Here is a 17,443-nt window from a genome sequence, read left to right as displayed (position 1 = left end):
CCATGTTCAAATATATAAAAGGATGTCACATAGAGGAGGGAGAAAGGTTGTTTTCTGCTGCTCCAGAGAAGCGGACACGGAGCAATGGATCCAAACTACAAGAAAGAAGATTCCACCTAAACATTAGGAAGAACTTCCTGACAGTGAGAGCTGTTTGACAGTGGAATTTGCTGCCAAGGAGTGTGGTGGAGTCTCCTTCTTTGGAGGTCTTTAAGCAGAGGCTTGACAACCATATGTCAGGAGTGCTCTGATGGTGTTTCCTGCTTGGCAGGGGGTTGGACTCGATGGCCCTTGTGGTCTCTTCCAACTCTATGATTCTATGATTGGCTCCTTGTTACCAGTCTCTGCAGAAAGGGTTGGGCAGTCCTCCTCCTAGCCATAGGACAGGGCTTTAGTAAGTTTCAGGTGCTTTGGAGAATTGCCTTCGCTGTAGTTGGCCTGGTAGCTTTAACAAGTTTTATTGTTTCAGGGTTAATGTTACAATCTCTGTGTGTAGTATCAACACACTGCGTATAAAGATGTCTGACTTGGAACAAAGCTTGGAATAAGCAGGCCGGATGAGCTGTTTGCTGTTCAGTTCTGTCCAGCTTACAAATAAAGAGCTGCTCTGGAGAAATTGCTGTGTCGTCTGTTATGTTCTCCCACAACTTAACAGAGCTTTTGCAATTTAGTATTTCCATGTTTTGCTTAGTTGATTCACATTCTTAACTGTAGATGTACAGGCCATTAACTTCACTCACAAATTTACCAAAAACAGATTATCTTTGTTTAGGTTCAATCACACAAGCAGTTAAGGGTTGTTGTTTTTTTGTTTTGTTTTTAAAAGGGGGATCTGTGTGTGTCAAGAACACTTCCCTAATCCCTAATCCTTATTTTCAGGCAGATTTGTGTGTAATGGCCCACACCTTACTTGGGGTGGGAGGAGGCAGCATTTGATTTGATGGTTTGGTAACCAGAGGTTTCTGTCAAGGACCTTGCGCTTAAGCACTTTTTTTAGTTCTTGCTTGGAATTTTGTGAAATCCTAATCAGGAGGAAGATGTTCCCAGTAGTTTTCAGCAGGGCTGGTGCTGAGGTCATTTGACATGTCAAATAGTATGATCGGTTGTTTGTCGGTGGTCAGATATTCTATGCAGCCACAATGCCATGGCTAATCAGAGAACCTTACCTAACATTAAGTTAAAATAATTCAGTTAAATGTTTTGCTTCTATTGCATCACAATAAGTTAGCTAAATTATTATTGTAATTAGCATAAGTATCATACCTGCTGATAATTCTATTTTTATTGTTCTGATAAAGATAAAGCTTTTTATGTACTCAACCAACACTGGACAATATTTGATCAGACAGTTGATCATGGTTTGTTTTGCATGGAGTTGGTTTGTTTGTTGGTCTGGTCAAATGTCCAAATGTAGTCTTAGGTGGTGACTTTGGAGAGTATCGTTTTTGGCAGCGTTCTTGATTCTCATGAGATTGTTGCCAGTCATGTTGACTAAATTGGACGTCCTCCCCCACATGCAATCATGGATACTTGTTCTTTCCTTCTTCTGAGTTTTGGCATATTTCTAATGTTACTGCAATGTTTTTGGGAAAGGTTCCTATTCTGAAACATAATGAAGACAAATGAAGGGTGCAAGCATCAGTGTGCTTACTCCACAGTAGCCCTGTTAAGCTTGGGTGTGTACTCAGTAAATTTATATTCTGCTTGAATAGCTGAATAATAGGCTCCCAATTACAACAAACCATTCAATAAACTACAGTGAACTCAGAGAACCAAACAACAGTATTTAAACAAAATAGTTGATCTGGATTATGAGTTAGCTGGCACTGTTCCAGAGCTCAAAATTAGGTATTTGGAAGCACAGAATTGTGGAGTTGGAAGGGATCCCAAGGGTCATCAGTCCAACCTGCTGTGATGCAGGAATCTCAACACACGGCCCTCCATCCAATTTGAAACCATACCAAACCATTGCAAATTATCTTGTCAGTGGAGCAAAGAGGTTACCTCGGCTGTTCCAGGGTCCTTCCAGATGGGTGTTTATTGGTGCTCCTCATGTGTGCAAGGCGTTGTTTTTTCTCTGTCCACACAATGTCAAAATTTTAGTATGTATATTTTCCCTACTTAATCCAGAAAGGGATAATCTGATGTATTTTTATTTTAAAAAAAATGTTGCCAACAACCCATTTGCGATATTAAACCTTCATCTGGAAGCACCCTAACTGGAGGAATCAGAGAAACAGTAACCCATGCTGAATTTTCTTCTTCTGCAGAAACAATGAGACGAGTGGTACGACAGAGCAAGTTTCGGCACGTCTTTGGTCAAGCAGTGAAAAACGACCAGTGTTACGATGACATTAGAGTTTCTCGGGTGACGTGGGACAGTTCTTTTTGTGCAGTAAATCCCAACTTTGTTGCAATAATAATAGAGGCTAGCGGTGGTGGTGCATTCCTGGTTCTTCCTCTACACAAGGTAAGTGGTATTTTAAACAATAGTTTAAACGTGGTCCTGTAGCTTACTCTGCCCAATTATTACAATATTTTATTTTTCCTTCAGAATACGAAAAGTCCAGTAGATAGAAACATAGGTCACGTGACTGCTAGAATTTGGTGTTGTTGGCAACACATTCATTATAGTCATTTTGTATCTTAACAAGCACCAGTCTTGCTAGCTTAGAGGCCTCTCTCTCTCCAAACTAACAGCTCCCATCCTTGGCACATTGTATTTGAAATTGCTTTCTTTTTTTTAATAGAAATGTGAAGACATACAAAATGGAAGAACTGCTTCCACAGTTATAAAGCGAACGTGCGTGTAGGAGTGGGACCCTGCTAGCAGGCTCCACCTACTGACTTATTGCAAGTTCAAATGGTTGTGTGAACGTAATAGAAACATCAGGAGCTTCCTTATACTGAGCTGGACCATCGGTTTATCTAACTTTCTTTTGTTTACACTGACAGTGTGTTGTCCAGGGTTCAGGCAGGGCTTCTCCCACCGTATGTGGAGCTGCTGGGGATTGCACACATCATCCGCCACTGAGCTGCGGTCATTTGGAATGTCCATACATAGCCTTAACTTTGCAGTCAGGGATCTTGCTTCTTGTATGTAGACTCAGAATTCAGAACCTGGGCTAAAATGAATTAGTATTTTTGTAGGGGACTAGGAGGCCAAAGACCCTGATGGTTTATTTTGAATATTTGTGTTCTGCCTTCTTATTTGGTTGACTTATTTTCAGGGCAACTTACCACAGATTACAAAAAAGCCCTGTCCCAGCGCAGCTGATAGTTGGATCAATGTGGCCTTTTAAGGCAGGAAAACAGTCTCCCCACAGCTGCTCATTCCCTGACCAATGGGATGAGACTGATCTGCCCCTTGACATGATGATCTTCCTGGGAGGCAGGGAGCACAACCTCCTATGGCCCTTGTTCCTCTGAACCCAGTATGTGTGTTTGCTTCCCTTCAGTTCTGCAGTCTCATGGTAAGTCAAGGACTGCAATAAAATGTTGCAGCATGAAGTACTATTTGGTCACTCTTTATGTTTCCTAGCAACATTCAACATTTTGTTCCCACTGAACATACTCAGTCCTCAATGGATTGTTTTTGGGTCTCTTCCCTTAGGGTTTTTCCTGTAGGGTTTTTTTTTTGGGGGGGGGGTACTTTCACAAACCTTGAGGGTTCTCCCAAGCATGTTGATATATCTTTGTTGTGCATGGACGTTGTTGCTTTGGTTGCAGACCCTTGCAGACTGAAAATTTGAAACAGAAGGAATAGTTGATAATTCAGGGTATCTGTTAGATAAGCTAAGTACCAGAGTGTTTTCAGTATAATAAAAAACTAGCCCAGAACCTGTATGAATATTGTGAAATCCCATTCCTGTGCAGTTCTGTTAGATTTCCTTACTTGTGATAAGTGAAGCTGTCAAACAGCACTTAATATGCTTTTCTTGCAGCAAGGGCTTGCTTTCACTGCGCCTCAGAAGAGACAATAGAATTTCAAGCACCCCTAGTCAAATTTATCTGTTCCATTCTCAGCCGGACAGGCTTCCTTCCTTCCTCTGTGTGGATACTCTTAAAGCCACATGTGTTTTAATGTTGAAGCCCTGCTGGTCTTTAGGTGGCTGTTGCTGTCTGAAGCAGATATGGTGCATTTCAGTGGCATTCAAAGGGTCTGTTAAGGCCATGTAAGATTTTGGGGAGCTGCTTTGTGGAGAACCTGCCTCCCAACAGGCTGAGGGCACAGGCCTCCCAGTAACATCTCTTGCATGAACTGGGCTGGGGAGAGCCAGCCGTGCCGGCAGCATCAGGCAACCGTCCTGTTCTTCCAGCCTCATTCTGTAGCAACAAACAGATCAAATGCCTCTCTTTTTCTTCCTATGAAAGCTTTTGCCATATTCTTAAAGCAGGAATAATAACTGTGATCAGAGTCCTGGTGTAGAAGCCGCCACAATTTACTGTGTGGGTGTTTTCACATGTGCTTTGTGGCCCTGATGCTGGCAGGGCAGGGGGGGGGCAGAGAGAGAGAGAGAGAGATGGGGGAAGCCGAGCTGCCTCTTCTTTGCATTTCTCTCTCTCTCTCTCTCTCTCTCTCTCTCTCTCTCTGCAGCCCTGCCTCCACCACGGCTGCTGCTGCTGCAGCAGCATTTCCACAGCTGTCAGTGCAGGGCTCTGACAGTGGTTTTTACCATATATGGTCATTACAGCTCTTTGGGTTGGGAGGCAGGCTGAATAATTTCCACCCTTTGCTTTGATTGGCCACTGTGAGCCTGGAAGAAGGATGGGATAGGAGCTCTTCTGCAAAAAAGGGAGAAGCAGCTTTGAGTCAATTGGAAAGGGCGGCTTAACTCTTTGCTGCCGGGTTTTTGTATCGCTCGTGCATGTGCCAGCTGAATTCTACCTGGCAGCTTCTCTCTCTCTCGATTTCTGAGTGTGCAAGTGAGTGGGAGGTTTAAATAATTCTCATACGGTTACCTGGGGAGACATACCATGTGCAGTTCTTGACAGCCCTGGCTGTAATGTGCTATGCATGGAATTAAAAAGCAGGGGGGAAACCAGTGCTGTTAAAGCACCTCTTCCTGATAGGAACCCTTTACGGCAAGGAAGGGGAAGGATGTGCCAAATGCCTGGGATGGCAGAAAGTGCAGCAGTTTGGCTTCACATGATCAATAAATTGCTTTTTTATTGCAGAGTACTTGAGAAGTCTGCACTTTTATTTTTTAAAAGCAACCTTAGATTAAAAAGTGAATATGAGGAAGTAGATCTTCAAGCATTGCTCAGAGCCCACTCTTTCCTGCAGGGAATCAGAATTCAGGTGTAGGAGGTAAAGGACCCCAGGATGGTTAAGTTCAGTCAAAGGTGACTATGGGGTTGCGGCGCTCACCTCGCTTTTAGGCCTAGGGGGCCAGCGTTTGTCCATAGACAGCTTTCCGAGTCATGTGGCCAGCATGACTAACCCGCTTCTGGCGCAATGGAACACCGTGACGGAAGCCAGAGCACACGAAAATGCCATTTACCTTCCCGCTGGAGCGGTACCTATTTATCTACTTGCACTTTGACGTGCTTACAAACTGCTAGGTTGGCAGGAGCTGGGACAGAGCAACGGGAGCTCACCCCATTGCATGGATTTGAACCTCTGACCTTCTGATCAGCAAGCCCAAGAGGTTCAGTGGTTTAGACCAGTGTTTCCCAACTTTGGGTCTCCAGTTGTTTTTGGAATACAACTCCCATCATCCCTAGCTAGCAAGACCAGTGTCAGGAATGATGGGAATTGTAGTCCGAAAACAGCTGGAGACCCAAGGTTGGGAAACACTAGACCACAGCACCACCCGCCCGTGGCTACTGTATCTAGGCACCAGCAAAAGCCAGACTGCAACCCGAAGTGGGATTGTGCGTGCCTGAGAGCAGCCCTGTTCTCCTGCTCCCTGCTTTCTCCTTGGCAGAGGGCAGTGAGCGGCCCTGCTGAGACCAGGCATGTGGCAGTGTGAGCTGGGCTTTCAGCAGAGTGGGGGCTCTTCAGCAGATGAACCTTCTTCATTTTGGCCATGATCTTTTACGAACAAGATGAAACTTTGGGAGGGGGTGGTGCTGTGTAATTCCTTGGGAATATTTGGCAGCTTGAATTAAAGGCTTTAACTAATTTTCCTGTTAAGCCAGATGTTGTGAATAAAACTGGGAAGTTCCTTGTGTTTTTCCTTTCAGCCACACAGTCTTTTCTTTAAGGGACCAACTTCTTTTAGTGAGTGTGTGTAACGGCAATCATTTGGAGCTCTCGTTTGGCAATAATGCTGGAAAAGGTGTCAGAGGCAGATTGAAAAGCAGAAGTAATTTATGTCTGGAGTTCTAGTTCAGAGAAATAGCAGCTGAAGTTTTTGGACCACATCACTTCAGATTGTTTAAAGATATTTCTACAGAAGATAATTTCCTTCACTAAGGATGTCAGAAGAGTGTTTAAATTTCTGTTGGGGGAGCTGGTTTGTATGGGGAAGCATTCAGCATGTATGAGCTGTTATCTGCATGCTGACATGGTGTGTCCTGCTTGCAGGCAGGATCTGCATGGCCGCTGTTAGAACAGCAAGCGAGAGTAGAGAGTCCCCAGCAACTGGGCTTCTGTGGCTTCTGCTGAACATCAGTGGCTGAAATCAGTTGCTGGGGAGCAACAAGTTGGCTGTTGCCTTCACATATTTTTTTGAGGGCTTCGCAGAAGCACCAGGATGGCCAGTGACAGAAGCAGTGTCCTGGACTAGTTAGGCTTTTTGGTTTGATCCAGCAGGGCTTTTCTTATGTTTAAGGCCTAATTCTCGAAGGAGCTAAACATATTTCTTGACTAAGAACAATGAAAAAGAGCCCCAGAGGACCAGAAATTCTGAAACTGACCACCCAGGTGGCTCTGAGAAGTCCACAACCAGCACATGAAGGCAGCGGCCATCCCCTTGTTGCCCTCAGCAACTAGTATTCAGAGAATTCAGCCTCTTTGGGGTCATGAAGCTTGTGGATGCTCTTCTGGAGGAAAGCCCCTTCTGCTTCTGAAGCTGATAGCAAAAAGGTTTTCCATTATAAAAAGCTTACAAGCTGTGGCCCTGCCCCTCAGAAGGGCCTGTGGGAGCTCTGTCAGCTGCTGTGCTGCTCCACTCAGCAGCTGATGGGCAGAAGGCCGTTCCTGGCAGTGGGCTCATCTGTGCAGCTTCCCTGCCCTTTCTGGCGAGATTGAGGGGAGGAGGAAGGGGGTCTATGCTGCCCCTTAGATTACCCTTGTGATCTATGCTTCTGAATAGGTAAAACAGCTGTTTAGAGGGTGCTCCCCACATGTGCATTTCGCTTATGCATGTGGGGGCTTGGAAAGTGGGGAAGTTGCCTGTATAATCTAGGGCAGGTGGGCGGGACTTGGCCAGAATGGTCTGGTGGGTTCTCCACCCCCTGCTGCAAGGAATTTCATGCAATCCTTGCCACTGATTGCAAAACATGTTCCTTTAAGGGGGGAAATGGCAACTAAAAAACCTAATGATGCACTTACATCCTTTATTTCTGGCTTTTTTGTCTTTTTGTGAGAATATGGGATATTCTCTCCTCTTTGCATGAAACTTAATCTTGCTTCTCTCCTGTTGTGGTTTCTGTTGCCTCTTCTCAAAAGCTAGCATTTTCACAGGAACAGTGTGCAAACCATTGCATGTGCAGGATAAAAGCCCCCACCATATGTTGTACCCATGGTTGGTCTTTCCTGCCCTTCAATGTTCCTTTTGGGCATTCGGTTGTGTCATCTCTGAGGGATATGGTGTTTCATCTTACTGCACAACTGAGAAATCAAGAAACCTGCAGTTGCTGGGGAATATGCCTATAGTTTGCATCTGTATAATCTGTATGAAACCTTGGGCCCTTCCCCTCAACCTTTCCTGTTCCTAATTCCTCCAGGAAGATCCCTTTTTGAACTTACTTGCATGTGCTGACACCAGAAGCCTTCGCAGGCATCCCTTGAGGCTCTTCCAGTGGCTGGGGTGGGGGGGGGAGTGCTAACAGAAGTACATTACTACTGTTTTCTTCTGTTGAGGGACTATCAGCACTTTCACTCATAAAACTTGCCTATGAAAATGTTGGTTTTAGTTTGAAACTTGGCGTGCAAATCTGAAGCTTGGGAGCAAAAACCCTCCTCATTTTTGGAAGCTGCATTATTTGTTTTTCTGGGGAAAGACCAGAATTAAAAAACGGCATCTCTTGCTTGCTCCACACAGCTGAACCTCTGCCAGCCAAATATGTCATTCCTGTCCTGAGAGCAGTGAGGAAGAAACTGCAAGTGTTGGGTTACTGTAGAAGTTAAGGTCTGTGGACTTTGTGGCATGAAGTGAGGCTGTGACTAATAGGGCAGGCCACCAGCCAGTAAACGGGCAAGCCACCAACCTAGGATTATCACGTTTCTTGTTCTTTGCCTTCTCTTTTATGCTCACAAGGAATTGGATGTGAAAGTGAAGCCTTCAAAATTCAGCCCCAGCATCTACTAAGTAGACAGTTTTGTGGCACAAGTTAATTTATCAGAAATGAGTAGCATCCCATTCTTTTGTGATTTCTCTAAATTCAGCTCCTCCTCCTCATGTTAATATATACTTAATATATATTTGACTGAGGGCCTGTGTAGTGTAACTACAGAGGCAGTGTAACTAACAGAGCAGGGTGGTCCAACACACGGCCCGAGGGCCACATGTGGCCCTCGATGATTTTTTTTGTGGCTCTCAGCCTCATTTGCCCGCCCCCCCCCCCATGTTGCCTTCCCAAAGCCTGGTAGGTGAGGTGCTGGCTTTGGGAAGGAGGCATGAGGATTCTGACAGGGTCCTAGAGTCCTCCTTCCTCCTTCCCAAAACCTTGTTAGTACTTTCCCAGCTTACATACAACACAAAAAGAAATTGTACAACGTTACTATAAAAACAGGATTTCAGCCATAGTGGCCAGTCTTGTAGGTCAGGGCTTCACGGATGACAGAGAGGAGGGCATTCCTGAGGGCAGTCACAGTGGTTCAGAAGTGGTGACACAGAAAGGTATTCTGCTTCTTCTGGTTTTTAAGGAATGCAAGCTAGATACAGTGGTACCTCAGTTTACAAACTTAATCCATTCCGGAAGTCCGTTCTTAAACTGAAACCATTCTTAAACCAAGGCGTGCTTTCCCTGATGAGGCCTCCCGCCACCGGTGCCCTTCCACCATTCGGATTCCATTCTTAGACCGAGGTAAAGTTCACAAAGCAGGACACTACTTCCAGTTTAGTGGAGTTCGTAAACTGAATTGTTCATAAACAGGACTGTTCTTAAACCGAGATACCACTGTACTCTTCTAGATTTTGCCATTCTCCTCCCCTCCCAATATAGTAGGAGCAACAAACTGCTGTTCAGTACTTGAAATGCAGTAGCTGTGCCAAGTACTCAGTTTCTTTCTCTGGCAAGCAAGTTGGCAGTTTTGTTCTGCCTGTATCTGTCACAGCTAATTTTGTGGTGAATTTCTGCGCATTGCCATAGATCTTTCCAGGGCAGATTTTCCATAGAAGCTACTGCATTTTCAGGGCCCTTTGTTCTTGGACCTAGGACTTCTCTGTGTTCCGTCGTAAGCACATGGCACTGGGCAATGAAGTCATTCGGTTGCTTGGTTCGTAGTCTTCCCAGTGGCTTGAGATACCAGCCCTATTACTACCTCTTAGCTATTTGTATATTTGAAAAACTATTTAAGTCGCACAGGCCTGGTGAGGCTGCTCATGCTTTCTAAAAAAAATCCTTGAGCCATAAATCATTTGAGTCCTGATAACAAATCACGTAGCTTTAAAGCTTGTCTCTTGCTGACCATGGCGGTCTCCAGCAAGAGTTTCTCCTGCACAACCTGCTTTGAGCTGAATGGAATGGGAGCAGGGAGGGGGAGCCCACGGAGAGCCTTGTGTTACTTCCCTTTACTCCAGTAGGGCCTGTGTGCTGGAGGAGTTCCTGTTGAATTGCAGCCTGTGGTCCATGGATCAGAATAAGTTAGTTTCCTGAGGAGAATATGGCAACCCGTTGTTTTACACACCGTTTTTGTTTCTACCATTTCAAGATTTGGATCCTGCAAAGCAGCGCCCCACTTTCTAAGTGTGATGGTGCTCTGCGAAATGTAGAACTACAAACTGGATATTATTATTTATTAAATTATTATTTATTAAAGGTGTAAAAGGTGCTTTTCACAGCCAGTCCGTTGCTCTTCAAGACTTCCAAAGTACTTCTTTCAAATGGAACTATCTGTCAGAACCACCCCCAATTACTATCAGCTCAACTCCAAACAGTGCTAAGTTATGCGTCCTGGGTGGTTCTGCTCTGGGCAAGATGTTTTTGATTCCAAAACCCCATATTCACGTTTCAATCATTAATTTTTCCACCTTGTTTCCCCACTCTTACAGTCCCATAGGACTATAAAGACACAATTTATATGCACATCTTGCTTCTTACCCCCCACCCCACCCCACCCCACGTTAGCTCATGAACATCTTCAGTCTGCTACTGGTGCTCTGTAACAGGCTTAGGGGACTTTGAATGAGTTTTGCTCATCATCTGATAGCTGTTCATGTTTCAACCAGTTGCTTTGCTAGAGCTTTCAGTTGCTAACTGATGTTACTTGAATGTATTCTGTGAGTTTTGATGGAAGGTACAAGCTTTGTGTCCCCAGAGCAACTTAAATGGCTCTGTAGCAGTCTTTTGGTGATGGTGGTGTTACTATATTCCCCGTTTCCTTATCTTAACAAGGGTTAGTCATGGAGAGCTTGGCTGGCTTGCTGGATGACTGATGGCCATTTGTCATGGTCTGCATCAACTCTATGGTCTTCATTTAAGTCTAGCACCTGAGTATAACCCATCTGGTGTTGGTAGATGTGGGTGCTCTATAGATGCAGCAGGATTTGTTAAATGAGGAGAGGTGGGCCTGAGGTTTTGAACCTTGAGGTGGGAGTGAGTTGCTGCCAGGCCACAGGAGAAACTGTTTCTCTATGAAGGAGAGAGCTTTGTTTGCGTTTCAAACCCATTCTTTGTGATCCAGTTTTCTCCCCCCCCCCCCCCCCGCTCCATTCTTCAGCATACACAAAGCGGAATGTGCAAGTTGGTGCCACTTCCTTATTTCCAGCTGGGGCGATAACTGAATGTAGAAAGTCACTTCCTCAGGAATGTCTGTTATCTAAGAAGTATATTTCTGCGATTAGCTGCCTCTTTCTATGAGAAAGACAGGGTTAGTCATGGTGGAAGACTGCACCAGTTTTCCTGCCCATCCTATCAGGACTTTTACACAGAAATCTATTTTGGCCTGTGTGACTTCATTAAATGGTCTTATTTGGTAAACTTTAAGCCCTCTGGAAGGGTTTGTGTAAAAAGCTAGCTTATTTATTTTATTTATTATTAAATTTCCATAGGATTCTTCATCCAAGGATCACATTGCGGTTTACAATATAAAAAGACAAAAGTATATAACATAGTAACAAACAAAAAAAAATAGCCCATAGATTGTGTAAATAGCCAAAGGCCTGAGAGAAAAGAAACAGCAAAGGTAATCGTACAGGATGACCAAAGCAGTTTCTGTGCCAAAACTCAGCGTAAAGCCCAATTGAAATGGATCTAGAATATCGGTTTCCTCCAAGAGCATCTGGATCTGTTCCATGACCACCCACTCAAGAACCTTTCCCCAAAAAGGGAGAATAGCAACTGGCTGGTAGTTAGTTAGATTTTCAGAACCTAGGGAAGGTTTCTTGAGGAGTGGTTTTGCCACTGCCTCCTTCAAACAGGCAAGGACCACTCCCTTGCGTCAGGAGGCAGTGATCACCTACCTTCCTGGCCCAGCCAGATGTCCCTTTCCTGATAGTTTTCATCACTCAGGCGGGGCGAAGGTCCAGAGCACGTGGCCACTCCAACTGATCCAGGCACCTTTTCTGCATCCTCAGGCCTTACCAGCTGAAACTCTTCCAACACAAGAGGACTAGACTGTGCTCTGGACACCCCTCGAGATTCATCTGCTTTAACAGTGGATTCAAGATCCCAGCAGATGCAAGCGATTTTGTAGTCAAAATGCTTTGCAAAACAAGTCAGTTAAGAGTTGTTTTAAGAATAATATCCCATACAACTACAGTGGTACCTTGGGTTACATATGCTTCAGGTTACAGACGCTTCAGGTTACAGACTCCACTAACCCAGAAATAGTACCTCAGGTTAAGAACTTTGCTTCAGGATGAGAACAGAAATCGTGTTCCGGCGGCGCGGCGGCAGCAGGAGGCCCCATTAGCTAAAGTGGTGCTTCAGGTTAAGAACAGTTTCAGGTTAAGAACAGTCCTCTGGAACGAATTAAGTACTTAACCCGAGGTACCACTGTAATTGCTAGGAATTGTTCTGTGCTACAGCTGCTCATTTGTTTTTATCTTAGTTTTATCAACATCCATAATGATTGCTCTAAAGTGACCAGCCTACTTTTAGGCACTTAATTTTTTTGTGACATTTAACATTAAAAACAAAACAAAACACCGTCATGATGCATATTGCAGAAAGTAGTACTAACATACTGTACATGTTCGCCCTAGTGAGGAACCAGGATTGTATTTTGGGATCTCTCCCACCCAATGAGCAGGTTTGCACATAACACTAAGCCATGGTTAGTGACCATAGTTTGCTCTCAAGCCATTCAAAACCAGGTTCTAATCCGGATTTCTCAATCTCTGATATGAGAGCAATTTGTAGCTAGCAGTAACTTTGTTTTGGACAACATAGTTAACCATAGTTACTTCAAATCAGGAGAAAGTATTGTTATTTTTCCATGAATAGAGTAAGAAGCCTATGAACTTGCAGGGTTCAAGAATGGTTTGGTGGTTGGTAAGATGACACATAAACTGGGCAAATCAGAGGGTGATTCACATGATCCTAAAAGTAAGCTAAAATGTGAGTTGCAGTGAATTGTTCTTGTGGGTGCTCTGTTGCAGACCAAAGTCCCATTTGACTACAACTGACTCATTATTGGAAGCCTTTGTGGTGAGGAATTTAGTAGTTAAGTTTCATGGCTGAAAGCCCATCTTTTCCATTCTGAGGAACCTCTGCAGGTCTTTATCTGGTCTGTGACCACTGAGAGACCCTGCCAGTCTGATTGGTGAAGCTCATCAAACAAGAAAAACTCCATTTTGATTCTGAGATTGTTTACCAAGTTTTTAGTAAGTAGTCATTATATGTGAATAAAAGACTCCTGGTTACATTCCAAACTGCGACACACTTGGTGTAAGGGCCCTTGCAATTATATTTGTTTTTCTCTTAAGTGTATAAAAGGGCAGTAGACACAAATGACAGTAGACATAAAATGACACAAAGAGAGTGATAATTGTAGGTCTGCGTCTTAGCAAATGAATTGCCATTTTAGATAACTAAAAAAATCATTAAAAATCACAGGTTCCATTCATTTCACACAAGCTGCTGAGTGAGACTGAACTCTCAGCTGTTTGTCTGAATGTTTGGTGTTTGGTTTTAATCTTGTTCATACAGACGGGAGGCATTTGCAAGTTTAATATGTATGCACCAGCTAATTTTTTCCCTCTCAGTCAAAATCCTGATTGAGACATTAATACATGTCTGGATTACACAATATTGGTTCTCTCTTAAGATAGTTCTGTATTTTTCTCTTTAAAATGTTCAAGTGTTGCCATGTTAGAGAGTTAAATTTTTCACAAGCCCCTCAACCTGTTGATTTTGTATTCCTTAGATGTAGTACTTATCTCCCCCGCCCAGACCATTCATCTACCACTCCATTTAGATTTTGGCATAGAGGAAATACGTTTTCCTTCCTCCCCACCTTCTTCAGTGTCTTATATGCAAACTGGTAGGCAAAAAATTGGGAAGCAGATGTGGGGAAACTTTTTCGGGCCAGGGGCCACATTTGCTTCTGGGCAGCCTTCCAGGGGGCAGAGGCAAAGTGGGCAAAGCAGCAGAGGTCAATTTTGTGCAGTTTCTACACACACTCACACAACCCTCTCTATCCTGACAAGCAAGGGCCATGATCAGAGAACAGTGACACATCCCAGGCAGGGCTAGTGAAGGGTGTGGCCTAGAGGGAGTTGGGGGGACCAGATGGACACATTCAGCCCTTGCGCCTGAAGGACTCCACCCTGGTGTAGGGATGTCTTCCTCCGTAGGCTCACAGGCCTCTGAATCTTTGCCCTTTCTCCTCCTGAGTCATTTTGTTCCCCTCAGTCCTCTCCATGATGTTTCCTGTCGACAGGGGTGGACCATCTTTCTGGATGGTGTTGAACTCCCAACCCCCCTCAGCCCTCAACGTTGGTGGGCTGGAGGATCACCACCCCAGCTTTAAGGTATTGTGTACATGAAGCTGCTGCCCAGGGGCTTGCAGGTGATAGTGTGCTGGCTTGGTCTGACACACCATTGGCCAGCAAACAGTTTGGTGGTTCCTTAAAGGTTGCAGTAGCAATTTGCTCTTTGATCAGAGGCTGTGCATCTGGTCCATCTCCATCTTGTCACAGGCACGAGATAGGCATTTAAGTGGCCATGCCCATGACATGTTCCTAGCTGTGAAGAAGAGATACCTCTCTATTCCGTTTCAGTGGAACTGTAAGGATTGCTTCCTGTTGCTGTGTCTCATAGTCCTTTAGGACTTGCCCCTCTTTCCTGATTTTGACAAGCAGGTTTAGGTCAGCCTGCAAGAGCTAATGGCTATCACTGTTTCTGAAACCTTATGCACAGTCAACTCTGAATTGGGGGGAAAACTCACTTCCCTGGAATTAGCAGTGCAGTAATTGGATGCATCATCCAGGGTTCAAGCAGCATAAGGAGCAAAGAGTAGCTTAGGAAACCCAGTCATAGGTGTTTGTGTCTGAAAAAGGCAGCTGTCATGGATCTGCCTACAGTTCAATAAATGGGGTGAGTTTTAAACACTTAAACAAGTGCAAATCTTTGGAGAAATACGGCTTAAAGATTTTTCTGACATTACAGCCATGCAAACTTTGAAATAAGTTTGGAAAGCTGCCCTAGCTGCAGGGAAAAGCACCCCTGCTTGCATACAGAAGGCCTCGGCTTCAGTCCTTGCCATTTCCATTCGGAGGATCTCTGGTAGCATCAGTTAATGGGGAAGGCCTCCCTCAGCCCATCCTAGGGAGCTGTCAGTCAGAGTAGGCAACACTGGGATAGATGGCCAAACAGTCTGATGGAACCCCAGGAGAGCTGCCGCCAATGTTTGTCTATGTGAATTTGAGCAATTAACTTTGCCTTCAGTTAACCTATTACAGTCAAGGTGTGACTGTTAAAAAACCTTAGCACCATACATTTCTATATTTTGTGTGTAAGAGATAATTTACTGAACATGAAGTGCTGACTTTGGGGGTGTGGAAGTTGTGACCTCCAGAGGTTTGACTGCAGTTCCCCTCATTCCTGACCACTGGCCTGCTGGCTGGGACGGATGGGAGTTGTTGTTCAGCAACATTTGGAGAGAGGCAGGTCATCCATCCCGGGCTTGTTTGTATTTTGTTCCTTGTTCTGTACATTACAGCACTTTTTTCACTCTCTTCAGACAGGTAGAATTGACAAATCCTACCCCACAGTTTGTGGCCATACAGGACCTGTGCTTGACATCGACTGGTGTCCTCACAATGATCAAGTCATCGCCAGCGGCTCAGAAGACTGCACTGTCATGGTGAGTCGCTGCATTAAGCATCTCAAAAAGTTGTTTCTTGACCCCAGTTAAACTTGCCAAAATATACCATTCGTCTGATAATAAATGTTGGAAATGTAAAGAAAATGAAGGAACATTCTTTCACCTCTGGTGGACATGCCCTAAGGTGAAGGTCTTCTGGGAAATGATATATAATGAGCTGAAAAAGGTATTTAAGTATACCTTCACAAAGAAACCAGAGGCCTTTCTTCTGGGCATTGTCGGCCAGAAGGTGTTAAAGAAGGATCGAACATTTTTCATGTATGCAACAACGGCAGCAAGGATTCTCATCGCAAAAAACTGGAAAACCCAAGATCTACCCACACTGGAAGAGTGGCAGATGCAGCTGATGGACTATATGCAACTGGCCGAGATGACCGGCAGAATCCGTGATCTGGGAGAAGAGAAATTGGAGGAAGACTGGGAGAAATTCAAGATGTATCTACAAAAACATTGTAATTTGGTTGAATGTTAAGAAGGATGCTAGATTATAAAAAACTGGTCACCACTAAACTAGATCTAAATTTGATGATAAGTGAGACTAAAGAAAATATAAAATTTTTTGGAAGAAGTGCTAGATTATATTTGAATGAGTGGACATGAGATTGTAAACAAGTTGATAATTTGTTTGGAAAAAATTTTTAACGATGTAAATGGGAGCGGGAGACGTGAGGGAGTCCAAAGAAGTGTTGAAATTGTTGTAAAAGAAGTAAGATTGTTTATTATGTGCATTTATATTTAAAAACCTTAATAAATATTTATTTATTTTTTTTAAAAAAAAGTTGTTTCTTGCTTTCACTTGGAAGTAGTTTTGTAGCCCTTCATTAAGTTAGCCTTATGGTAGTCATTTTAACCTGGCAGCCAGTCATCCTTGTTCTAGCCTTGAAATGCAACTGCTGTGGGTTCATAGATGGTACACTGGAAGGCAGAAAATATTACTTGCATTGTCACAGCATGCAGAACTGGAGTGAGTAACACTGGAAGGAAAATTGGCCTTCACCGCACTTGAAATGGTTCTGTGCTGAATTTTTGTTTGTCTGAAAATTGAATTAAAAAGCCACAATATCAAGATAGGTGGGTTTAATTTTATATAGCACTGAGTTCATAGCTGTGCGTTGCACCTCTTGATCCATCTGACGTCTGGATTTCTTTTCTATCTTATGGTGGCTTATCCTGCACCATCTCCTGTGATCTCACTTTGGGAGACGCTGACATTTAAAAAGAAGCAATTTGGGTTTGCAGAGTTCACCACTAAACAGGATTGTGTGCTACAGGATGTTGGAACGTACTGTAAGAAACATAATTCAGAAGGCACATGAAATGTAATGAATGCCGTCTGGAGGTTCGATAGAAGTTAATTTGAGCTTCTTGACAGAGAGAGATATTTGCCTCTAACCCAAGCTGCTTGGAGAAACTTGTTTGGCATTGGAGGAGAGTGATTTTTTTTTTACAGAGCAGTTTGGAGTTTGGTGACAACTGATTTTCTAATGAGTATAGGGGGGAAATGTCCAAAGCAGGGATCTTCTTCCTCCTTGCAACCCCGCCCCCCCCCCTGCATTCATTTTACCAGTTGAGAGACAAGAGGAATCATGGGAAGTTTGAGTGTCTGTGGCCATTTGCTGTCTGCTTACTGGGGAGAACTGTGAAAACCCTCGTTTGCTGTCATCTACTGCTGCCTCAGAATGGTAAAACCATTTGTTCATTAGGGACCTAAAGTATCTGAGGCTCGCACTTTATCTTTTAATTTCTCAAAACTCTGCAGTTTCAATTTATCTCCTTCTT

At 44.0% G+C, this 17,443-nt stretch overlaps 1 protein-coding gene across 1 annotated transcript in view; it reads left to right on the top strand.

Moving 5' to 3' along the window:
- Positions 1–17,443, top strand: part of CORO1C (coronin 1C) — a 65,059-nt gene that overhangs the window by 24,664 nt on the left and 22,952 nt on the right. The window contains exons 2-3 of the mRNA XM_081835082.1: positions 2,271–2,470; positions 15,521–15,643. Coding sequence (XP_081691208.1) covers positions 2,276–2,470; positions 15,521–15,643 — 318 coding nt within the window. The 5' untranslated portion in view covers positions 2,271–2,275. The remainder of the gene's footprint in view (positions 1–2,270; positions 2,471–15,520; positions 15,644–17,443) is intronic.

The sequence above is a fragment of the Podarcis erhardii genome (assembly GCF_964252035.2).
Source record: "Podarcis erhardii genome assembly, chromosome: 13".
Classification (NCBI taxonomy): domain Eukaryota; kingdom Metazoa; phylum Chordata; class Lepidosauria; order Squamata; family Lacertidae; genus Podarcis; species Podarcis erhardii.
Note: the sequence above shows the minus strand (reverse complement) of the source record. Positions and strands in the feature narration are given on the sequence as shown.